Here is a 25,479-nt window from a genome sequence, read left to right as displayed (position 1 = left end):
TTACTTTTTTAAGTTACTTATAATTAAAATATTATTGGTACTTTGACGATTTGTCTAAAGAAAGATTAATCCAAAGTTAAATAAAATTGTAATCTATTATTAAAAGAATTTGTTAATTGTTATTATAAGAATTGTATAAGGTTAACTGTTATTATAAGAATTATAGTTTTTGAACAGCTTATATATAATAATTTTTGGTATCTTTATCACAGATGAAAAATAAATAAACCAACGCTACTATTGCAACATCAAAAGAAAAAGGATTTATGACATAGACTTTCGTATAAGTTACGTAACTATAATTGCGTCATAGTACACGCAGTCATTTCGTACGTGGAAGAAAAACTTTTAAGAAAGCCTCGTATGTGACATGAAAAGTGAAAGCAAGGAATGTAAACTCCATAAGAAGATGGAACTGTCGGAATGATGATCAGAAAACGTGCAACAAACATCATACGGATAAACAAACAGGACGACTCCGAATTCAATTCGGGCGCGTAAACCCGGTGTTTGTTTGAAGGATCAAAAGACTTTGCGTCCAATCAGTTATCGTATTATGTCACGAATAAATTTTAAAGCTGTGAATCCCGCGGCTCGTTAATATCGACGTTAATCATCGGCAATAAAGATTCCTCGCGATTCGCCACGAGGGCCGATAATTCGTCGCTGGCATGTGCTAATCAATTATGCATCGTGTGATTTGACTTTACATCATGCGGTTTCTTCGAATACCACGCGCGCGCGCGCGTGCTCGTTCGGGATGGGCTGATGGAAAGTGGGGAAGTCCGTGGACATGAACCCTGGTCGGAGGAGGATGGACCGATCCGGGACGTACGAAAAGGGAACGAAGACGAAAGAGGAGGAGGCGCGCGCAGCGGTTAGGTCTCTTTCACTTCACACACCGACACCGGCCGTCGCTTCATTCCTGAAGGCCTTCCCAGCGACCTGACGCTGACCATCGCCGGCTGCCACGATCGGCCGCTTGAGCACTCCGTGTGTTCTCCTTTCGGCACGATCTCGCCGATGTGTTTCGAGTGCGCGCGACCAGTTTGACAGCGTCGTGCCTCCCGCGCGAGGTCTCAGAAACGGTGAAACGAAGGTGCTCCTCGCGTGGAAGGGATTTTTCGTGGGCAAGAGGGATCGATCGATTTATCGGCGCGCCGATAATTCGCAAGGCCAAGGTCTTCATGAAGTTCTGGAGTACGTCGGCGCGCTGGGCCGCGCGTTACGAAGGATTTGCGGACTCGCGGAGCATGTCGCTCCGATTTTAAATACTATCCGATTTTTAAATACGCCTTACCTATCCGGTTGGGTCGTGTGCCGGATCACAAAGTAAGTCGCGAAAGCCGGACGGATCTTTAATCGCACAGACGTTTACTCCACGTCTTATATAAATGATTCAGTGATTTATAAATGTTTAAGCTGTTACGTCTTATATAACTTATCAATAATGAGGAGTAATAATGTACGAGCATAAATAAGTGCCAAAAAGTGTTGCGATGAGTCGATCGACTGAGCCACTCGGCCTTTCGGACTGACTAAAAACTAATCGATAATATTTTCATGTGTCATGGCTAATAAAATATAACACGTCATCCTTGTTGTGATAATTAAAATCTTTCTAATTCTAAATTTAACAATTCTAAATTTAATTGCTTTGCAAGATTACTCCAGATCAATATATATTGATTAATTGTGTGAAAGCACCATAAATGCTGTTATTATGATGATTATGATTAAAATTCCTGTCACATAACGCAACACGCAATGTATGTAATTATTTCCAAATAATTGTTCCTGGAGAATACTTTTGAGTCAAGATAATCCGTGATAGAATATGACATTAGTTCTCATCGATATCTTTTTCATAAATGATTCAGTGATTTATAAATGATTAATCTGTTACGTTGGTTATTTTCCGTTCTGGTATGTCTACTTGAAATGTAACACTACGCGTAGCTTCTAGCACGTGTCTGACACATGCTTTGGCGATATCTGCTAAACATCACGATTACGTTCCGATTTTTTTGAGATAACTGCGCTTGTATATAACCACTTTCTACCCGGAGATAGAAATTCCACGTAAAATAATACAATTCTTAGATTTCACACGCAAAATTGTGTTTGTACTGTGTTCTATGAAAATGTGATTCATACTATGTTTTATTTATTATGAATTATTGTTGTACAGTAATTTTTGCAACTTTACTATATTCTTAGAGGAAAAATTTTAATAAAAATGTTTATTAGAGAACTTTTTTTTTCTTATTAAAGGCTTTATAAAAATGAAATGTAAATATATCTGATAAGATAAAAAAGGTCGTTAATCATTTAAAAATATGCATTGCTGCATTTATATAATGCGACTTTTACGAGTAATATAATTCTTATGACTGCATACCGAAGAAGAAACACTGTGGCTGCATTGTGGTACGGTTGCACTTGCATATATTTCTCGGACTATGACCGTAACATTGGCCTAGAAAGTTACACCGCAGTCCATTCTCCCATTGTCTATACCGAAGAAAAGAAAATGGGATGAATAGCGACGAAAAAATAAAAAAGATAGAAAAAAATAAAGAATTGACACGTCGTGTTCAATACTTTGATTATATAAATAATCAAAGATAGAAAAACCTAGCACGATGTTACTCGGAGATATGTAATAATAATTATACAACTTCGTAATAAAGTGTTGTCAACTACATAAAAACTGGCTACGAAACCAGTTCGAAAAGATTTTTATCGATTTTTATGGATAAACATCGACTCTCATATTCTCGACATATTATTGACTCTAATATTGCTTGTGCTAAGTGAACTGTGTTTTTATATTTGCATCACTACGAAATCACTACAACGTTAATAAATGATTAATATATTATTTTTATATATTTGTTATTCCCGTTTGAAAGTTTAGTAAAACCGAAAGTTAATCTTTCTGACTGAATATTTCTTTACTTTGTAACGACAATAAATAATGTACTTTTTATTGTTATAAACGTAAAAATAACATCTTCGTTCGAGGTTTTTGTTTCGCAAATTTTTTAATTTCCATGTCATTATAATAAAGACGTTCTCTGACATATCGCTTTATTATAAACATCGTGATCGATATTATCTCATATATTTATCAAAATGAATAAATAATTTAATCACAATTGATTTATTTCTGTAAGAATGGCTTTGTTAAAGTATTTAAAAATTTGACTAGATATAGTATTTTGTAAAAAAACTATTTTATAGAGCCATCAAAATTATTATATAGGATGCTTCAGCATGATAATAATGCTGCAAAATTTTTTTATATTTTAACAACCAATTTAAACATCTTACATAATTATTTCAAACTGTATGGTTCGATTTTTAAATATTTTTAAATATTTTACTAAAAGTGTTTTTTTTTATGCATACAAAGTATGTCGGTCAATTCAAAAGTAGTAATACAAGAGGATGTAATATTTAATGAATAGAGCCATCATAATAATTTTATAATGATAGTCCGTTGGAATGGAGAATTTCATTGCTAAAGTGGACCTCTCTCTTCTTTTTTGCAGATTCACTGTTTTACATCCGTACGATATTCTGTAAGAAAGCCCAATGCCTGTGGTGAATAAAGAAAAACGATGACAGGATGTCGAGTGTGGAGGATAATTTTACTCGTTGCTATATGGGAAACGACTGCGAGCGTAAACACAAACGTCGCACAAATTTATTCAAATAATGGAGACAAGAAATCGTTTGAGCCAGACAAATATATTTATTCCTGGACAGGGCCAAATGCGTTGGCCAGATCGGCCTTGGTGGAGAGACAGGAAAGGCTGCAATATAATTGCGAGCTCGAAAATGGAGGGGTCGATATCGCCGAGCTGAATCCAGAATCATTCAGAAATATCCTCGTGGATGATTTGCATGAATTGCTCTATTGCTATGTACCAAAGGTGTCACAATTTATCGTCTTTTTTTGATTATCCGTAATAATTTATGATAATAATACTATTTAATATTTTAAATTTGATTTTTGCTTTATTTTTGCGCGATTTCTTGCTTTTTTGCTATTTTTTTGATTTTTCAAATGATTCAAATAAAAAGTACTAAATTGCGTTGCATTTTAAGACGAGACGAGATTTCATTTTTCAGGTGGCTTGCACAAATTGGAAGCGCGTACTAATGATCGCGACCGGGAAATGGCCCGGTAATGATCCCTTAGAAATACCAGCCGATCAAGCTCATTCCCCTGGTACTTTTCAGCGATTGAGCAATTACACTTTGCCCGAGATAGAGAAGAAATTGGCGACGTATGATAAGTTGATTGTCGTGCGACATCCTTTGGAAAGGCTTCTGTCGGCCTATCGAAATAAATTAGAGACCAAACATGAGAAAAGTGCAAGATATTTTCAGACTCGCTTTGGCAAAAAAATAGTTAAGGTAAAGAATAAATCTTTTTATAGTACGATTTTCATCACTTTTTATTTATTACATAGTTCTTGCTTTTTAATCTTGATTTTTGATTGTATATTATTTCTCATATAACATATTAACAGATCGATTTCATATTGGCTGATGATCTTAAATTAAGCATGAGCGTTTAAAGGAAACCAGGTTGAATCAATAAACTGATTTTTCTGATGAAGTTCTTTCTATTGAGTTATTTTAGTTATATTACGTGAGCCACGTGGCTACAAACGAAAAAGTATTTGTTTATTCAGGCACTGTAAAATCTAAATTCTTATTTACATCAGTAATTGATTGAAATTCAAAAGTACCGTATAATGACGCACTCTTCGGAACATGATTATGATTAATTCTGCATGTTGTTCTACTTTTATCGCATTAACCGTTAATGACATGTTCCGTATGCAAATAGAGGTAGATAAGTGGTTTCACATCGGAAACACCGACTCACAAATAGAGATTTTAACTGTGCGACACTTTTTAAAGAAATACAGACCGAATGCAACCGAGGAGTCTTTAAGGAACGGTGACGACGTAACGTTTCGCGAGTTTGTCGATTTCGTCACCGACGACACCGAGAATGGAACTCGGAACGAACATTGGAGGCCGATATATGATTTGTGCCAGCCGTGCGTAGTCAATTACAATCTCGTAAGCAAGTATGAGAGTTTGGTCGAGGATGCTACAGAAATTCTCGAGAGAATAGGTGTGACATCCGTGAAGTAAGTATATGCACTTATGATAATAAGATGCTAATTTTTATAGCTATCATACTCGCAAACATATCTTATTAAATATAATTATTCAGTTTTCCAGGTAGACCACCAAGCAGCGAACCGACGTCGAGAAAATTGGATAGGTATTATTCCACTTTGAGTTACAAGCAGCTTCGTAAGCTGGCGGATCTGTACAAATTAGATTTAAAACTCTTTGATTATTCATTGGAGGACATGTTGGGATTTTCCTTGGCTTAAAGTGCATTAATATTAAACATATATAGAAATTGGACACAAAAAAATTGTTATAAAATCTATATACCGTGAGTTAATATGAATAATTACTAATGCATTTTGTAAATGCACATATATAAAATGTTTGAAATATCAGAATTGAATTTAGGATTTTTTTTGGAAAATTTAATGGAGACTTTTTTTATGTAAACAAAATTTGGTACTACCTCGTATTATCTAGTATTGCATGTATTGTACAAAAATGTTTTTAAATTAATAACTTGTAGAAACGTGTATATACCGATATATATATGTATATATACGTGTATATATCTTCTTTTAAATTTAAGTCTTTTTTTACGCCATAAGAATTTAGCTATATGTGTGATGTATATATACAGAATTTAGATGTATGTATGTATGATATGTGAGAAAAAGTTATCAATATCAACAAGAAATCAAAATTAAATATATAATAGATTTTAAACATTCGAGAATAAATTATATAAAAATATATTAAACTTATCAATGTGAAATATACATAATTAAAATATGATTTGTTTTATAAACTGCGGAATAAATTGTACGCGTCTTTTACTTTCCGTTTGTCTTATTTATACGAAAAATTTCATACGTCGAATTTGTTTAAATTATTGTTATATATACTTAATTGAATGCGGCGTCCTTAATCATTGTGTTTTACGATTGAAATATATTCATACTCGTAAATATATTTCAAACTATTTATTTTTAAAATTATGGCGTTTTAAATGTACAACGGTGTCTCTGCCAAGAATTTAAGGATAATAAAGCGAATAAAAGAACTTGTTTTGCTCGTGCCAAGAAAGAATCACCGTCAACTTCTTACAAGTCAAGTTTCGTAAAAGTCATATAAAACATACGCCACAACTTTTACATCAGTCCGCAATTTATAGAACGAAATCTTATCTTGGGATAATCTCTATTTATACGCGCACCTTATGTACTGTGTCATACGAGTTAATTCGTAATAAAAGTTTCGCTTTCCTATTTTCGTAACGGGAGTTTGTGTCATATCATGTTCAAAGTTATTGCTTTGAACGCCGCCATATTTGCGTGCCTATGTGGATATTATGTGCAGAGATATCTTTATTGCACATCTCGAAGGAATCCGTAAAAATCAGAAGATATGCATAGTTACCAATCAATTATTTTTGATAGATAAAATTGTACATAACGTTGCGCAAACAACACAGTTATGTATATTATGTACCTAACAATAAATTACATTCAGTAATTAATGTTAACTGACTAGTTAATTACTCACGATAGCTATTATCCACCTAATTATTTTGGATTAATGAAATTAAATCGGGTATTATTGCAATAAAATCGATTCGAAGAATTCGAAGAATATTAGAAGATTAGAAGGCCGGCTAATATAGATCTTTAGATATTGTTATATGGATTTATATTTAATTTTATTATCGCGGATGAGCACACTTCTAATGATTTTAATTCATAAATTGAAGAAATAGGTGTGCCTGGTATATATTTTTTTTCGTACGTGTTACATAACGACGAGTTGGAGTTCAGGTCGGAGGTGTCCGTACATTGTTCATCGAGATTGATGTTTGGCTAAACGAGTTAAATTTAGTCGAGAGCTCGAAAATGATGGACGAGCCTCTATATTGGCACACATAAGCTAAGGAGTGAAATCTTAATCGCACGCAACAGTTCTGGCATCGGCGAACGAATTTTAGAATAAACGTAATGCATTTTGCAGTGCACCCAATCACACTTAATGGACCGGCGCATATTAATTTCGCAACGATCTTGAACCTGTCAATACTTATCATGTCTCGACGGTTATCTGGAAGCGATCTAGCGGCGTTTTTGTCAGAAAGTTATGCCTAACATCCACAATGCCTTAATATAACTCGAGGTAGCGAAAACTCTTTGCTCTCCAAGCAACATTAGCCGATGGTGGGATCTCGTCTTCTACCAATCCTGGAGCAGAAAGTGTTCGCGAGAAGGTGCGACACGGTACGCGCGAGTAACGGGTGGGGGTGGTGATGCGGTTCCTGGAGGAACTTCGGGATTACAAGGCGGTCCGAGCGCGCGAATCCTGCATCGCGTAATCTAGTCTACGATCGCACGTAGGGTGACGAGGAACGCATTTCTGGATCCGAGTGATTTTTAAGAAGGCTCGAAGTGTCTTTATGCGATAAAATTTCATTAATCAGAAATAAAATACCTACAACTGTTATTTACGGCAAAATTTGCAATTAGTTTGTGTTAATCCAAGCCTTCGTGAGTATTCGCTTTTAATCCTGGAATGAGACACTTAAACGATTGCCTTAAACAAAACTGAACAAAAATATTATATGATATATCGTTTAATTATAAATAACGAACAAAAAAACGAGTGAAATGTAGAAAAGAGATACAAGAGATAATTAGTGTGATATTGTTATAACATAAGTTTACATAAATGAAAAAAAATCAACGATCGATTTTTTATTTATGAATAACAAAGGAAAATTTATTGGATAATAGTGTACTTAGTGAATAATAAATTTTGTATTTTTGTATGTAACACAGAGTGCTGTTCATATCGGCCAAAAAATGCCACAAGCAGCGGGACACGAGACACAGAATCTTCTGATGACATATTTGATCCTTATTCTTTTATTAATTTCGCTTTGGGTATTATACTCGGGGTTGTTTTTTTAAACACAGCAAACATTCCTCACCATGGTGAGTTACGTTTATTAGTAAATATAATTTTTGATTTTTATTTGCAAAATACATACTTCTATCCCGTATTTTTTAAATTTTAATTTAATTTTTTTTAACTTTAATTTTAACATTAATATGAAACCTCATAAAAGCAAAACTTTCTACTTTTTTTCAATTCAATTATCTGAGCATATATTCATAATTTTCATAATTTTAAGATTATATGATGCTATGAAAGAAGTTAAAAAATAAACTAATTAGAAGTCGCACAATTAATTATGATGAGATTAAAAAGGTATTAAGGTTAAGTTGGTCATTGAAATCTCTGAATAGTAAGCGGAATTTAATTATTTTCAGTCTTGCTTTGCTTTATTCCTATACATCTTACGACGTTGTATTATCCAGTATCTTATTATTAACGAATTATTTAATTAAGTAATAAAAATTGATATTATTAATATTAATATATAAGAAACACATATGAATTTTCTAAAATTCTAATAATAATTTTAAATATGAAACGTCGTATATTTTAGGGCTGAACAACAGAGAAAACACGTGTCGAAAGGCGGATGCATTCAGGAGATCCAAGATCATCGTGGACACCTTGTTCGGAGCTCACCAGTTCTCATTTATAATATTTTTTACAATCTAAGCGCCTGGAGACATGTTCAACACAAATCATTTTTGACTGTTTAGTGACCGATTTCCGCGATGAAATTTATTCAAAAATATATTTGCCGGGTAATAGAAGGAATTGTAAAAGTTTATTTCTTTATAGATCGTGTCTTGCTTCAGTTTCTTGCTACATCCTCGTGGAAATCGGCTATTGATAATTACATTAATTATATCTCCCTAGATAATTAGCTATGAATATATTATCTGAAGTTAAACAATATTTATTATCTTACAAGAGTATCGTCAGCTATAATTCGCACCGTCATTGAATTGTGTTCATTTGAAGTCATCGAAATAAATATATCAGTTTGTTTTATGTGCGTTCGTGTATATCGAATGCGGTCTCGTTTACCTTATTCAATTATTTAATATGAAAAACGTAAATTTTCTTTAAATTTGTTTATAACAGATATTTCAGAAATTTGTTTATTTTATTTATTAACATTTTCAGTACACGACATTACTAGAAACGATTAAATATATTTTCTCGTTCGGAATGCCGGCTACAATTTATCTTGCTGTTATTTATTGTCACCCCGAAAATAACTTGTCATTGTGTAATCATTATCAGGACGTGCGTAAAATAAACAACGATTATAAAAGAAGCCGCAATTACGAAAAATGCGGATTTTGTTACGAGGTGCAAATAGAGAGAACTTTGTAGAGATGTGGACGACGTTGCCCACGATATATGCGTGGGCGTTTCTCCAAAAATAGTCGGCGCTTCCAGCTCTCAAAAGCCGTACGTCTACGTAGAACTAAATCGGTATTTTCGACAGTGTACGCGAAAATAGATGACATGATTAGTACACATTTCAATGCTGGGCAGCAATTAGGGCTGCCTTAACGAAAAGCTTTCAAATATTACGTAAGACAAAGACGGTATGACTCAAGTATCGAATTACTCGCTTGTTGTCTTCAAAACTACTTGCGAGATATTAATTCTTACGATATAAACATTTATTTTTCTCTTTTTACTTATCTTTTCATCTTCTTATTCGATAATTCATACATCTCGCATATTCGCGGAGTTAAATACCAGGTTTACTCGCATCTAATAAATCGTGTGCTTTTATTTCGCGTTTCCTTTGCTTCAATCAATCTTCCATTTCTCGATCGTACCTTGCGTTTGCATTGCTATTTCAAATATATTTCTTATATTATCGCCAACATTAATGGACAGGTGCGTGCAGGCATATAACGAAACACACAAATTAAATGAGATACACGAGAGCACAAACGAAATTAATGTGTCATGTTACATAATCGAGCGACACCCCCCCCGAGAAAAGATCAAAATAGCAACATTATCTATATTCTATATTGATCATTTGTTACATGATTTTGTTCTAAAGATTACCGCATCACGTGTAGGACACTCGTCGTAATAAATATTTTCACGGGCGTGGACTTAAATGTTACGGCAGCGCTCCAGTAACCGCTCGAAATAGATCTAATCGTTCCAGATTCGTAGTTGCTCGATGCGGCACCCGCACACGTGATGTCCTGAATGTTGTGCATACCGATGTAGCAATAACATTCATATCTCAGTCAGTTAACTGTTTAATAAAAACGCGACATTTTATCTCGATAAAAATTAAAAACATCTAATTAGAAAATTGCTTATGATGTATATTAACTCTTTAAGGATTGGTTTCTTTTTTTTTTTAAGACTTAAGATATACATCGTCTAGTCACTTTTAAAAGTTTATGAGATAAACTAAATACAAAAGTAAGACCGAGACTTAAAAAATCAAAATGACGAATTTAATATGACGGATGCAAAAAATAAACTATTATTAAATTCTAATGTTTATTATTTTTGGATTATTAAATACGAAGATAATATCGAAATATAAAAAAATTTCAAATTGGATCTAATATAATACATGGATGCGAGAAATAAAATGTTATCAGATTTTAATGAAGTTTTATTATGGAGGAATGTATATAATATTTCATTATGTTATGAAGAAATATATATAACATTTTATTTTTTATTGATTTATTTTCGGAAATATGTTTCAATACACATGTAATCCCATATCACATTTTACATTAATGGTTGTAATTTTTTTTTCAATAGCTTTGAAACAATGTGAAAGGCTTGATAACGCGTGTTTATGCATATATAGCATAAATATCATCAGAAATGTATATTATGTTAATTATATTTAAGTAGATAAAAAAATTACTACACATCATGTCTAAACTATCATGATTAATTTGAAAACTTTACAACGAACTTTACACGAATAATTTTATGTTTATCTTTATCACAATTTTTTTTAAGTTAAAGTTCAAACAATTTCTTTTAAAAAAGATTCTAGTTGACTGTAATAGTTTAATTTTTACTACAGATATGAATATATTATTTATATTCCACTGGAATTTAAAAGGTTAAAAAACTTAATTACATTGTTTAATATATTATATTTCTTTATAAAACTTCTGATCAACGATGATTATTTTGATTTCTTATAACTGGAACGAAAATATAATCCGATAAAATAAATAATTTCTATGGCACTTATAAAGCTGCATCCCAAAAAAAGGCTAAATATACCGCCCAATGATGCTAAAAAATTTTCCTTTTTTTAATTATATAAAATCTTAAAATAAATAATTGAATCCAAGTAAAATCATTTACCCAACAAATATAATTCATCAGCAATCGGTATTGTTGTCATTTGCATGAATGTACTGGATTTCATGAATACTCTTAAGATAGATTGAGTGTTCGAAATATTTTTACTGAAAATTATATATATATATATATATGTGTGTGTGTGTGTGTGTGTGCGCGCGCGCCCGCGCGCGCGCGCGTGTATGTACACACACACACACACACACACACACACACACACACACACACGTATATATAGATATATAATATATGTATATTTTTAAAAACAATATTTTAAGCCCCACACACACACACACACACACACACACACACACGCGCGCGCGCGCGCGCGCGCGCGCTTTATTTTTTATTATAACTTACTATAGATGTGCGACGTTGAAATCGTGATTACCACTTAATTCAGAATAAGAAGTACTTAATTCATATTCTACATCCCAGCATGGAGTTATACATTCGCACGTATAATTTTCTGTAAGTGTATTTTGAATAATTCGTGTGTACTTTGCGTTTCTATAAAGACACGCGAAATCCTCCCAGTCACACATCTGCACACAAACATCAAGGTAACTCAGTTAAATTATTATTGTCAATTAAGTTATTAAATCAGTTAGTTAAGACGATAACTTGTGTGAAGAAAGGATTACTATAAAATGTCTTACTCTTAAAGAATATTTATTAGCTATAGGCGTGAAGTAATGAGGTATGCAATCACAATATTGAAGAAAAGCGTTGATAGAACAGCTAGTAAAGCAGTTCGAATATCGATATGAAGGAAAATATTGTAATGTAATCTTCTCATCTGCACAATGTGGAACAATTTCACCGCGAGAATTTTCCTCATAATATCCGGTGAGTTTTTTCTTGACAAATGGAGTTATGGAAACCTATCAACGAGTCAAAGTAATCAGGTATTGTAGAAAATACTGAAAATACTGATTAAATATTTTTTAATAATTAATATTCATAAGAATCTTGTACTCGTATATAAAATATCTGATCACCCGTAATTCTTGATTTTTTTGTAAAATGATCCTGGTGGCTAGAGTGGCGACATATTCCAAAGGATGATGAGGGAACATCTATCTCCGAAAAAAATCAGATTATATAGATGTTTTTTTAAATATTTAAATTTAAATATTTAAATATTTGAAGAAATATAGTAATCGGATCAGTATTTACAAATCTAATTTTTTTCTTTAATATAAAAAAATAAAATTGTGACGTTAAAAAATGTTATATCAGTGTGAATTTTGTACCACAATACCGACGGAATTTGTTGAATATTTAACATATTTTTCTTCTTCGGGAACATCCTCAACTAAAAAATCGCGATTTAGCACAATTGTAATACCGGATCTTGGTCCAAATAAAGAACTTGTACGAAGTTTGTCATAATCTACAGGTCTAGATTAATCAAAATAAATTATGAGATAATTATATTCTAATAATAATGTGATGATAAATTTATTAAACAAATGATATTACCTGCCGCTTTCTATGTAATCTTCAAGAACATAATTGAAGGAACAGCATATACCTGCGAAAGTGTATGACATTTTGAATAATTGATTACAATCCTGTACAACATCATCCCACATACAGATTTCAAATAAGTCTTCGCAAGGTCGTAAAGCTTTTACAAATTCTATTAATGTCATGTTATTTGTTTTTAACAATGATCTTAAATTTTTCACGTGTACTTTACCACCAGGAGCATCTTCATTCGCAAATGCTGGTCCATATCTAAGAATTTTTATATCGTATTATTATTATTATTATTATTATTATTATTATTATTATTATCATTATTAAATATCAGTTTAGATATGTTAAAAGTTCTTCTTTAAAATTGCATAATTGAAATTGTTTATTTTTTTACAAATAATGCTCGCCGTTAAAAAAATAGATTTACCTAATTAAGAACCTTGCTGTAGCATTGCTCATATCACGTGGTAAACGCAAACTTTCGAACACTTTTTTACGTCTCGAGGCCATCGGCGGTATTAATGGACAAATAGTAATAGCTGGGAAAGGAGCCATAAATATTGGAGTTTGAAATGATTCAATGATGCTGCGAGTTGGATTAGTGCTGTAACGTAACCAGACTTTTCGGAACATCCAGCTTAAGACTAAAAAAAACTGTGTCACTTACATGAAGAAATGTCATATTGTAACATATATTAAATACTGTAACTAATTAATTATTAACTGAATTAATAATTAATTTACAAATTAAAAAGCAAATATATATATATATATATATACACATATATATCTTTTTTTTGTGTATATGTGTGTTACCCACACGCAAGACTGAAGATCATGATTAAACTCCAGAAAAGCCTTCCAATATTGCCACATATTTGTAAATTGCCGAAATACTTTACGCCATGCACCGAACTATCATGCAGATATTCTTGAAGAAGTTGATGAGCAATTTCTTTTTTACTTTCTTCCACCGACCGTTTACCATACGATTTGACATTAACGCGATTGGATAATTCTTGGTTTCTATTTTTCGAAATTTCTACAGGGGTCACTGTGATCTTCTTCACTGTACGTCGCTTATTCTGTGAAATATTTGGTATCATGGCGCAGCAATTGGAAAATTTGCGATTTTCTTAATACAATTTATTGTTAAAGATTGTATTCGACACTGAATTGTCCGTTTGATAGGCCGACAATGTTTCTTCTATGTTAAGTTGCCTTATACTGTTGTTTGACCAGAGTTATGTTGATTTTATCGTCGTATATAGAAAATTATGTTGCTGCGATTAAGCATGCAAACATATCGTGCCAAGGCCAAATTTAAATAATTTATTACTTTGCAAAATTAATGGAATAAAAATGATGATGAATCTGATAATATCTCATAATCAAATACATGCAGTACCTTAAGCGGATTTATTTTCCGACAATCGTGGTTAAAAGTATAAATCGATTCTTTTACAAATTTAAAATACAGTACAGCTATTTACACAGAAGATCTTATGATCTTCAACTATTAAAAAATAATATGTAAAATTAAAAATAAAAATAGATATGTAAAATTAAAAGTATCTACTTGCTATTCAATTTTTATTTACAGAATCTCACAAAAACAACGAAAGGGAATACCTAATCTAGAACACGTACAAATAAATAAGTAATACGCAACGAAATATAAAAAATTACCTATGTACAGCATGTAAAAAATTAATTATTATTAAACGTAACATATCGCCGAGTCGCGATTATGGTTATTTTATACCACAGAGTGAGTTCTTCTATTTAGCACAGTGCCTTGATGAATTTATGAGTGTAAAATATTTGTGACTAACGATATATCGTCACATTAGTTGTCAAAAATCTTGAAACAGAGCTAATTGATCTGGTGGCAATGGTGGCTGGGAACGCCAATCAGTTTCAGGATAATCATCGAAGCAACTTGCATCGCTCGGCGTTTTCACACGAGGCCTTATCGGGGGTGTCAAGGCTCTTTGCGGCACCTATGGACATTGATCGATCGTTTAACTGCTACTGCACTTCCGACATATCACGAAATGCATTAAAAGCACGCACATATGATGACAGTTATTAAATAATTTATTGCACATATAATGACAGTTGTTAAGTATCAATTGATTCCTCTTCCTCTTTTTATTTAACTATGTAGTATTCACGTGAAATGAAATAGATTGATATGAAATTACCAGAGGCCACTCAACCAGCTTAAACCATCGATGCCTCTTGACATCCTCAGCACCCTGTCTCATGTTTCCTAATCTCTTCGTTCTATCGGCAATCAGTAATTTCTTGATCAGATCTTTCGCGATGGGATCCATATGCTTCGGCCATTCTATTCGACCGCTCAATATCTTCTCATAGATCCCAAAGGGGTTGTCGTCGAAGAATGGTGGATATCCCGCCAGCATCTCGTAAATCAAAACGCCCAACGCCCACCAATCCACGGCCTTATTGTGTCCTTTACTTTGAATTATTTCCGGCGCCAAGTATTCTGGCGTGCCACACAAGGTCCACGTTCTAAAAATGCATACGTTAATTATAGCCATGGTCTCACAATGTTTTATTATGACACACCGTCAAGAAGTAACAAGCAGAGTTTGACGCGATACGTGCTAATTGCACGGTATTGCATATCTCGTTTTATAACAGACAGTCTTGTATCAATATAATTCCAACTTCACAGCAAATCAGCGAAAAGGAAAAAAAAAAAAACAACATTAGATTAGATAACATTTTCTTATGTAAACTTGTTATTTTTAGTTTTATACGTCTATTTTTTTCTCGCCGAGATGTTCCATTAGAAAGCAAACGTTCCATTTATCTTTGCCATCAATTTGTATCCATGTCTCCGAAATACTCGCTCTCACCTGTCTGTAAGTTTCTTCGAAAAGCCGAAGTCGGTGATTTTGAGGTGGCCCTGACTATCCAGAAGAAGATTCTCCGGTTTGAGATCCCTGTAAACGATATGCTTGCTGTGCAGATATTCCAGAGCGCAAATTATTTCAGCGGCGTAGAAACAGCTCGTGGGTCCGGCAAATCTTCCGGCCGCCCTCAAATAAGAGAAGAGCTCTCCCCCGGCGACGAACTCCAGCAGCATGTACACCCTCGCTTCGTCCCTGCCGCTCCACAGCCTGAAAAGATAATCGCGGTGTGAAAAACAAAGCGACAAGTCGAGTGTTACGCGAGCAGATCTCGATTTCGCTTCGCCGACACCGAAAAAGTGTTCTCCTCACGCGAGCGTATCGATTTCTCTCGCTTTTATCCAGCGATTAATCGCGACGCGATGCAAACTAGTCGAACGGCATTTGCGTGTATCACTCTCCTTAATCCTGAGCATGCTTTCCGTTTAATCTTCTCCGCGAGAATCCTTTCCTTGACCGACAAACGCACTCACTTTCTTCGTTCCTTTTGGACGATTACATCGCGTGTTCGAACAGGCACGCTTGAAGTCATCGGCAGATAAATTGCGAATCATCCTCGAGTAACGTTTTCTAGTCGACGAATAAAAAGGCGATACTTACATGTTGACGATGAAAGGGTGCTTAACTTCCTTTAGGATCGTGATTTCATTACGCAAATGCTCGACCTGCTTCAGCCTGATCACGTCGACCATGGAGAGGATTTTCAGGGCGAGGGGCGTCCCGCGATGCCTGCAGAGAACCACTCTGCCGAAAGTACCTGTGCCTGAAAATCGTATTCAAACATTTGCATTACATGTTGATTTGAAATTTGGTACACGTTACTTCAAATGTATCCGAACATGTAAATCAAGACGTGTAATTATTTTATACTAAAGGAATTTCTGCTTTCCAATATCCTCTCTGTAAATTAATCTCGTTAAATAGTACTATTTTCATGAGGTTTTCTTAGCTAAAGAATATTATTTTCCGTTCTCGATCTGTTCGTCAAATCAATCTAACGATTTGACTCGATACGATTTCATGAATAACGAGTGCGCTTACCGGACTATGCCGTCTATGCCGAATCTGCTGGAGTGACCGTTAATTGCCAACGCTTTCGACGCGTTCTTTTAATCTAATATGCATTGCGCAGCGCGGTCTATTTAATGCACTTTCCCACGAATGACTCGGTTGTTCTGGTTAACGTACTGTGACCAATTAGCGCACGTGCGATGAACCTTGGCCAAATTAAACTGCGAAATTGGCCGTCACATTGCAGCGTCCAACCGCGAGATTTTGCATATTTATACGCGTACGTGTATAATTTGTGTCGGGAGCACATCTCGCGTGGAATAGCGACGAAATTGGCCGCGCGGCAGAAACGGCACGATGCGTGTCGTCTATCGACGACGAGGAGACCGCTGCCAACGACGACTCGGAACAGGTGTCAACGGTAAAACGACGAAGCGCTTCCGGTGATGGCGTGGACGCTTTAAATACTCGCACGACAGACGTGAATTTAGGTGAAGCGTCGCATGACAGTCCCGAGCGAAAATTGTCCGAGATGTGACATCAAAGTCCAGAAAGAGGAACGTCTTAAAAGTTTTCGCTCTGTTGATCGCGGTAGTGCCGTGTCTCCAACCACGACTAAAATTACAAAAAAAAAAAAAGAAAAAGAAAAAGAGAATCTCAGCGGAGTCTCACCTGCAATTTTCTGAATCATTCTTTCACATAATTCTGACTTTAACGAGCAGTTAAATATGTGCTAGATACCCTCTCACTCTCTGGTGTCCTACTTCCTTACTTCAAAAACGGCAAATTTGATTTCTTACTTGTTTCTTCTTCTCAAAGTTATTATAATGTAAAATATTATTTTTTTATTAAATATTATTAATTAAATTGGATTTCTATTTTTTATTTATTCTTACCATAAATATGTATACATTTACGTTCGCAAAAATCTATATCTCAGAACTTTCTAATAGTAATTTTATGTACGGTTAATGTAAAAAACTTCTCTAATTGTGATTTTATATAAGAGTTTATACAAGTAATTTTAAGAAGATTTGCAAGAAGATAAATATATTAAAGTTTCAAAGGTAGGGAAATTCAATTTTCTCTTTTATATCGTATTATCTATAAGCAAGATTTAAAATTTTCTAAAAAGATTGTAGAATAAGACTTTTGTAAAATTTCAGTGCAAGGATTTTTGCGCGTCGAATTTGATGATATTTTTCATGATATTTTTAACAATTTAAAAATATTAATTAACTAAAAATTGTAATTAAAATAAAATTATAGAAGAAATTACAGACAGAGAGTTCATGTAAAATATTGTAATCTTGATCGATTTTTTTAGAGTTTTTTAGGATTTTATAACACTTTTGTAGATTTTAATAACATTTTAAGCTTACCGATGGTCTTGATGATTTCCAAATCGTCGATGTCATATCGCGGCTGATCCTCCTGCGATCCTTCATCGTCGGACGTGGTGTCCCCCGACATCGTTTACGCAGTACTGCCGAACACGAGCGTCTCGTCAGAGAAAGTTTCTGATTTATTTCTCCCGAGCACCTCGACACGTGGAAAGAAGAAAGGAAGCTGTGGTTCAACGATCCACACCGCGATATTCTTAGACCACGTACCGACGACTCGTTCTCATATCTGCTTTTCGTGACTTTAACTTGTAACGTGATTTTCCAGAGTGACTTTGTTAGTCTTCGACGTATGGATTAAACAAATAAAAAGCGATTTCGATCGTACTTGATTAAGAATGAAGCACGCGTTTCTCGAATTTCCCTACGAATTTTCTTCTGAAAAGTACCTCGTCGATGTTGTTTTCAGAAAGTGCTCTCGCAACGCACTGCTCGAAAGCGAGTCGGAACGAACGTTCAACGATCCTCCTTCCTCCTCCCGGCTCTCGCTCAGAGCGGTGAAAATATGTGCATTGGTTTCACAAGTGTCATTTAATCAACGGCAGGTGCGTGCCGCGCTAAAATGCGCGTTCGAAAACGAGTTTCCACGCACGGCAATGCGTTGAACGATTTTATTGATGAATTTTATCGGCTCGGCTTTCCGTGCTCCAGTTAATTATTCCAAAAAAAGTGCTCGCGAACACGTCACGCAGGCGTTGCTACGATTCCCGTTCTTGACGGTAAACCGCGCGAGTGGTATTTGCAATCGGAAACGGTAGCATTCACCCGTTCACCTCGTATATATCTCGGATATACGCGTTTTACAACTTCGTTAACTAAGCTGTCATCCCTGATTTCGAGTTCAACGCGTCTCTCGTGATGCAATTTTAATTTTTTTTTTTTTTTTTTATTCCGTGATTCAGAAGTAACACATTGTTATAGAAAGCAGTTCTGACATGTAGCAGTTAGGCGACGCACACGAGCGACTGTCCGCAGTTATTAAACCGTTTGTTTCCCAGAAACTTTTCAGAGAGAGACTGCACTGACACCGATACAACGATCTTTAGCGGCAAGCGCCTCGGTCAGCGAAGAAAATCGTAGCGGAATCATTTTCCCATGTGCTCGTCGAATCGATCGGCCAGACGGATGTCGAAATCGAGGGATCACCGTATCATCCTTGGACCCTGCGCGGCACGCTGTTCGGATGCCAACCAGAACTGAACTGGTCACCGAGGGATCTGAAAAGGCTGTCTATCCTTCTGTTGCCCCCTCTCTTTCCTTTGACCCCCCATTCGCGCACACCTCGCGCTTTACTCTTACTGAACATCTCTCGTCTGTACCATCTAGCCGGAGAGATTTATAAGAAGCGCGATCGATGGCGGAATATCGGCGCGGTACGCACGGTGCTCCGAAATAAAAGCTTCCCGAAAAGCCATAGACGATAAAAATGCGAACGCGAGAATACGGATCGTCTGATCTAAATCGGTTTTCAGTTTTGTGTTTTAGCGAGTGTGCGAGAGACGGTTGCGTCAACCCCATAAATAATGGGGGCTACTTTCATCGAGGTTTGCTTGGGAGAAGCTTGGGAGAATCTTGAGATTAACCGCCGCCCTCTCCGGATGAGTCCGACGAGCCTGAAATCCATTTTGTGAATCATCCTGGACTGGACGATGACTGTGCGTCTCAGCATTCTTATTGGTGTTTTTATCTAAGAAAAAAAAAATTGCCCAAGGAAACTAATATTTAGGAGAGCCTCTTATCAACGTGCAAGATTCACTGCAGATATCAAAGTCCATAGGAATGAATATCGTCGCGTTTCATAAATCGACATGGTCGCTGGCCGTTGCAAAATGATCAACGGTCCAGCGAAGTGAGCCACCGACGATCGGGCGATATTCCTTCGAATTTCGACTTATTTTTGAATTTGGCGATCATCCAGATGCATTTTGCTACCGACGCTCGACGCCGCGATGACTGACGACACGTATCGGACCCTACTACCAGTGAGTCCCCATAAATCGCGGCTTTTATATTTATCCCTATGTGCTCTCGATCCGCGAGCATGTTAAAAGCACGTCTCGTCGATTTTATCAGCGGAAAAAAATCGCGTCGTCATTTATCGAGGAGAGCGACGGGAGCGACGCGCAAACCGCGGTTTCATTGATTCGTGGGAAAAAAAAAGGAATGCAATCTACAGGATGCAAAGCGGCAAATTACCGTCACGGAATCCATGACTGCGTTCTTTCGTAACCGATATTTGGCGTCCACGTGTTTCACGATCTTCAGCGTCAACGTATGTGCGATTGTTGCGTAACGAGATGGATACAACGTAGCCGCGCGTTACATATCACGCATTGCGTCAGCTTGCAAAATAAATTATTGACGTGCACCTGTTTTATTCATACGCGGTGTGAGATCGCGAATGGACCTCTTTGACAGTTAACTATCTCAACGACGCTTAAACTATCTCCTCGACGCTCAACGAAAGTATAAAAGACATATCGTTGCGTGATCGCGCCCGATATCGCGCTGCCTCGGTATCCGTTCTGTAATACGCGGCTTGATTGCTGACCAAACTAAAAATAATAGTTTCCCGGAAATCCCGTCGAGCGATGTCATTCGATGCCAAGACAAGTATAAGCCTTAATAATCACATATACCAGCTTTGTACAAGTGTACGTTAAAATAGTCCGCGTTTATGAGACAGCGATACGACGCTCGCTCGGTATTTTCGCGGATGGTATAAGCACAGCTCTTATGTGTGTCGCATTATGTAAAAGCTCCGTTCATTGATTACTCAATGAAACACGATAAAAGATGATTGATTGGTTTGGATATCTCGTCTGCCGTTTACGAGTACGATGCCTTCTCATTAATATATTCATAATGCACCAATGACGAGGGAAAGAATATCATATAATCTTTAGTGTCGCATTGGAACGCGCGAATTAATGTTTTACTGTATGTTTTACTGTATGTTTACAGTGGGAATGTCCATTTTTAAAGAGCCGAGGTTAACGGAGAGAAATGATATTTGGTTACAAAATTCTTTTTTTTTTTTTAGAATCGCCCTATTAACATTTGGACAGAAACATTAGTATTGAATGACCGTCACTACATTTTAGCTAGTAGCAGTGTTTACGATAACTCGAGAAACAAGTGTATCCACACTCGCAAAATTTTGCCAGTCGGACGCATTTAGCGTCACTTTGTGAATGCGAGTGAGCTGTCGAGATTGACATATTTGTTACAAAGATCTGATTCTGATCGTAAGTCAATATTAGCCCTCGCGATGACGATGATCTGAGATTGATGATCCGTAAAAATAACCGCGGATGCATCTTTGTCGAAAGAAAGATGGAACCTGGCTTTCGTGGAAGTACGGAAATCACTCGATATTTCGAGAGATATATAAATGTACTCTAAACTAAAGTGATAAGTCGTCATAAGCGAGAGTGTTAAATTTTCATAATTCGTCTCGCCCTTCAATCACTTTCGTCACACTTTTAAACTTTATTTTCTTTCTGCTACTTTGCGACTGTTATTTCTTGAGTTTTGGAAAATCTACTAGCCATTCCTTTAATTGTTATCGATTTTGTGCATAGTTATTAAGGAATGTTTCTCGCATTGTGAATAGTCAAATCAAGTTGCTTAAAACAGATAAATCGCCAATGTCGAACTACCACCGCAGAAGTGGCCATATCTATTTTTCAAGGATACCGGACCAAAGGAAGCCATTAATCAGCGTGATATCAGCGTCGCCCACGGTTTCTGGATGTGGATCAAAATCGGTACCTGGAAAGCAAAAGAGACGAATAGACACGTCGCTCTAATATGTTACCGTGAAATCGCCTCGTTACCGTACCATTGTTAATCCCCCAATTATATTTGCCAAACACTCGTCCAACTAGTGTCCAAATTGATGTTGCGTATGTCCACTGATTAATGTGCTTCGTTAGATTTGGCGCCTTTGACCATTTCATTCTTTGCGCGTATACTGTAGATGTAGTTAAAACCAGAGACCAAGTGTGCATCATGCGTCTCTCGATAATTACGAAGCCCGACATTTTTCATAACGTAACAATGATTAGCATGAGTCATCGACCTACCTTGTAGTGGTATACTACCGGCAAGTCCATTATTAACCGTCCATTATTAACCTTTGGTTGTGTCTGTGTAACGTGGAACATAGCAATAACGTAATGATTCGACCTCCCCCTAATCACTCGCCTCTAAGTTTTTTTACCCAGGACAAGACAGCTTTCAATGGATCTGCTGAATAGCGATAATCTTTATTTTCTCACGATTAAAGAAATTTCCGCGTTAGTTGTAGCAGCCACAGGATTTATCTACGCTGTATATTCGCCTAACGTTTCGTGCCCCCCGCCCTGTCCTCTTCCCCTCTGCGTACTGTATCTCCGACGTTCGTCGCATTTCCGCGTATGTGTGTGTGTGTGTGTGTGTGTGTGTGTGTGTGTGTGTGTGTGTGTGTGTGTGTGTGTGTGTGTGTGTGTGTGTGTGTGTGTGTGTGTGTATTGGGTGTGCCGTGATGACTGCCTGCATACACGACACAGGCGAAAAGTGTACACGCGCGTGTAGCTAATCGACGGTTCCCAGGGAGCACGAAGGCTTCGCTCGGTGTTTTCAGCGGCCTCCGCAGACGCGATCCCACGGCGACTTCCGGTTCCGCGCTGACTTATCCACTTCCCGTTGCTACGACAATTTTCCGCGGGTACCACGCAGAAGAGGCACTAAAAAAGAAAGAAGAAACAAAGGTAATAACGCTGTTATGCGCACGCACAGGTCACGGTTCGCTCCTCCGCGCGAGAGATTCGAGCCGTTTCAGGACGTTATCGTCCGCTCTTAATTATGCACGGCGCATTAATTATACATTAATACAGGTGAAATCTTGCATCGTTATGAATTATGAATGAACGCAGCCGCGAAATATTCGCGATAAGACGGCGCACAATCGGGTGAAAATATCTCGACGATTGTTTGTTTAAAGGAGGACTGCGTTAGGGATCGGCGCGGAGGAACGCGAACTGCCGCCGAGGGATTTAACGCTGAAATGAGACGTTACGTGCTTTCCCTTCCACTTGGTTTACATCATGCTCAACATGGCGCAGGTGCTTACCTGGGGAGTCAGGATGCAGCCAGGCCTGTCCGTTCGTTCGTCTGACCGTCGTGCAACTCAACCTGAAACCGGAAGCGCCGCTTTCTGCCCTGCTGCCCACGAACAATGAGATCGAGAGAGATTCCAGGGAGGACGTGAGCACGATCGAACTACGAGGTGTTTTATCGACAGCGAAGATCGAAAATATTCATTTCTCTGGCTGGAAACCTACGAATTGAAACGTCACGTCCAGTTGTATAAGCCGTGCCGTATTTAGAATCGCGTCGCTACTCTCCTTTTCTCTCTCTTCCTTTCTATATTGCTTAAAAACATACAGAGGAACCGGAAAACCAAGATACTCTTTGCCACACGTTTTCAGATTAACTTTTTTCTTTTTTAAATCGTTGCTATTAAAATTCTTTTCATATCGTAAATGATAAAAATCGGAACTCTGTCAACACTTGAGAATTTATATCTTCAGTTAACTTATAATATAAAACAATATAGTCCTTTAGAGGAAGAGAGATAAACGCGGAAGAAAAGATGTTGAGTCAACAGCAATTAAAAAATAATCCTGTTGATTCAATAATAATAATATTAATAATATCAATAATATTATCAATAATAATATCAATAATAATATCAATAAAATAAATACATATATGATTTTTTCATTAATACTGCCATTAAATCAACTAGATTACTTTTAATTACGTTTGAAGCTATGGACTCAACAACATTTCCGTGTATAAGAGAGCAAGTTTAAATATAGCTTTGATAAAGAAAGATATAATTTTGAAAGTAGTTTACATATGTAGCGATGACATTTTATGCATATATGTCGATATATTGATATATATCGACATTTTTCGTGATATGATGATCACGATGTTGAACAATGCGGCGCATCGACAATCGAAAAAAATCTTTTCACGGTCACTACGGGATCACGTGGTACGCGTACGTGTAGCAACAGGTGTGACGCAACAGGTAATCAAATGCCGGTATTACGATTTTCTCTTCGTCGAATCGATTGTTTTTTGCTCCGACCTGCGGCTTAAGATTATACTTTGTATATTATCTCTCGATGATCGTTTCAACAAAGAATGTGACAAGCCTATTTATTATTTAGAAAGCAAACGCTGGAGCGTTTTCAGTCCTCTTGTTCATCTATTTGATATATTTTTTTCAAATTATTTAATGATATCAAAATAACAAAAAACGTTGATTAAAGATTTGATAAATCGTTATCGCGAATGACATGCAAACGAACTGGTAAGAGAAATAAATATTATCGCGTAACGTTCATATTGAACGGCGTGCTAAAACAGTTTGAAGCGAGTTCCGAGCGAAATTTCATTGAATTCCATACTGATTTCACCGATTCCGCATAAAAGACTCGAGCGAGGAATCTTTCACGGAGTTGTCGACGCTTTTTCCACTAGGTCCCGACGAGCGATGATGATGAAGAGTGCGCATTTACCTTGCCTTAGCTGCGCGACAGGTGGTGTGTGACACGACTTAAGCCGCATTGCGAATCTGCCTGAGGACCTTGACGCGGCCTTTTTTCCCGGACATTTTCTACTTCTGCCTTCGCAAGGTCCGTTTCCGGTTGGTTCTGCCTCCCCGTATCCTCTCCTCTCCTCCCCTCGTCTCTCGTTCCTGTCGTCGACGTCGCCGTCATAGTCGCGGCGCGACGAAACGGGCATTTCGCTCGGCAAATGCGCCTCGCCGTGACTCTCATCCGCGACGCTTTGCAGCGTGTTCTTGCACAGGAGGAGGTCGTTGCTCGTTGCCAAGTTGCGGTTGCTTGCCACGTGTATGCACGGCGCCTCCGCGGCTCGCGGAAAATAAAGAGAATAAGGGCGGGCACGGCCGGTGCTCTCGTGGCAGTTGCACGAAATGGAATTTCAGCTAGGTAAATTTATTACACCAAGTCGAATCTTTAAAAATAAACTTAAAAGATTAACTTCAAAAAAAAAAAATAAATTACTAGAATTGATTTCATCGCTTGCTATCGGAGAATAATTTTGCTATTATTCTCCAAGTGTGCTTAAGTCCGATTATGTGTCCTGTTAAGTGATTAGTAACG

At 36.5% G+C, this 25,479-nt stretch overlaps 3 protein-coding genes and 1 long non-coding RNA gene across 6 annotated transcripts; 1 reads left to right on the top strand and 3 right to left on the bottom strand.

Moving 5' to 3' along the window:
• Window positions 1-746: 746 nt before the first annotated feature.
• LOC105427651 (carbohydrate sulfotransferase 11) lies at window positions 747-9,317 on the top strand. The gene is made up of 7 exons (XM_011639495.3): window positions 747-1,332; window positions 3,558-3,941; window positions 4,141-4,428; window positions 4,942-5,177; window positions 5,264-7,697; window positions 7,989-8,144; window positions 8,663-9,317. Exons 2-5 carry the CDS (start codon window positions 3,627-3,629, stop codon window positions 5,427-5,429), a joined length of 1,005 nt encoding a protein of 334 aa, XP_011637797.2. The 5' UTR covers window positions 747-1,332; window positions 3,558-3,626; the 3' UTR covers window positions 5,430-7,697; window positions 7,989-8,144; window positions 8,663-9,317.
• Window positions 9,318-11,246: 1,929 nt separating this feature from the next.
• LOC105427688 (sodium channel protein Nach) lies at window positions 11,247-14,192 on the bottom strand. The gene is made up of 9 exons (XM_089075815.1): window positions 13,757-14,192; window positions 13,364-13,580; window positions 12,937-13,194; window positions 12,708-12,855; window positions 12,453-12,530; window positions 12,111-12,335; window positions 11,812-11,996; window positions 11,455-11,558; window positions 11,247-11,382 (listed from the first exon to the last, which is right to left on the bottom strand). The coding sequence occupies exons 1-9, from the start codon at window positions 14,040-14,042 to the stop codon at window positions 11,270-11,272; spliced, it is 1,614 nt and encodes a 537-aa protein (XP_088931941.1). The 5' UTR covers window positions 14,043-14,192; the 3' UTR covers window positions 11,247-11,269.
• A 320-nt stretch (window positions 14,193-14,512) lies between these two features.
• Pka-C3 (Protein kinase, cAMP-dependent, catalytic subunit 3) lies at window positions 14,513-19,521 on the bottom strand. 3 transcript variants are annotated; one of them, XM_089075813.1, is made up of 6 exons: window positions 18,682-19,521; window positions 18,272-18,375; window positions 16,479-16,641; window positions 15,825-16,088; window positions 15,144-15,474; window positions 14,513-14,939 (listed from the first exon to the last, which is right to left on the bottom strand). In XM_089075813.1, exons 2-6 carry the CDS (start codon window positions 18,360-18,362, stop codon window positions 14,793-14,795), a joined length of 996 nt encoding a protein of 331 aa, XP_088931939.1. In that variant the 5' UTR covers window positions 18,363-18,375; window positions 18,682-19,521; the 3' UTR covers window positions 14,513-14,792. The 3 variants fall into 3 exon arrangements, with proteins under 3 accessions (XP_088931939.1, XP_011637799.1, XP_088931940.1); XM_011639497.3 differs by having other exon boundaries at window positions 18,272-19,521; XM_089075814.1 differs by lacking the exons at window positions 18,272-18,375; window positions 18,682-19,521 and adding an exon at window positions 16,920-17,071.
• Window positions 19,522-21,954: 2,433 nt separating this feature from the next.
• Window positions 21,955-25,173, bottom strand: LOC112552670 (uncharacterized). The gene is made up of 4 exons (XR_016138976.1): window positions 24,871-25,173; window positions 23,409-23,615; window positions 22,137-23,022; window positions 21,955-22,066 (listed from the first exon to the last, which is right to left on the bottom strand). It is a non-coding gene; the product is annotated as an uncharacterized LOC112552670 (long non-coding RNA).
• Between the last annotated feature and the right edge of the window lie 306 nt (window positions 25,174-25,479).

Source organism: Pogonomyrmex barbatus, unplaced genomic scaffold, assembly GCF_055798465.1.
Source record: "Pogonomyrmex barbatus isolate J1 unplaced genomic scaffold, ASM5579846v1 scaffold2, whole genome shotgun sequence".
Classification (NCBI taxonomy): Eukaryota; Metazoa; Arthropoda; class Insecta; order Hymenoptera; family Formicidae; genus Pogonomyrmex; species Pogonomyrmex barbatus.
This window is presented reverse-complemented; position numbering and strand designations above follow the sequence as displayed.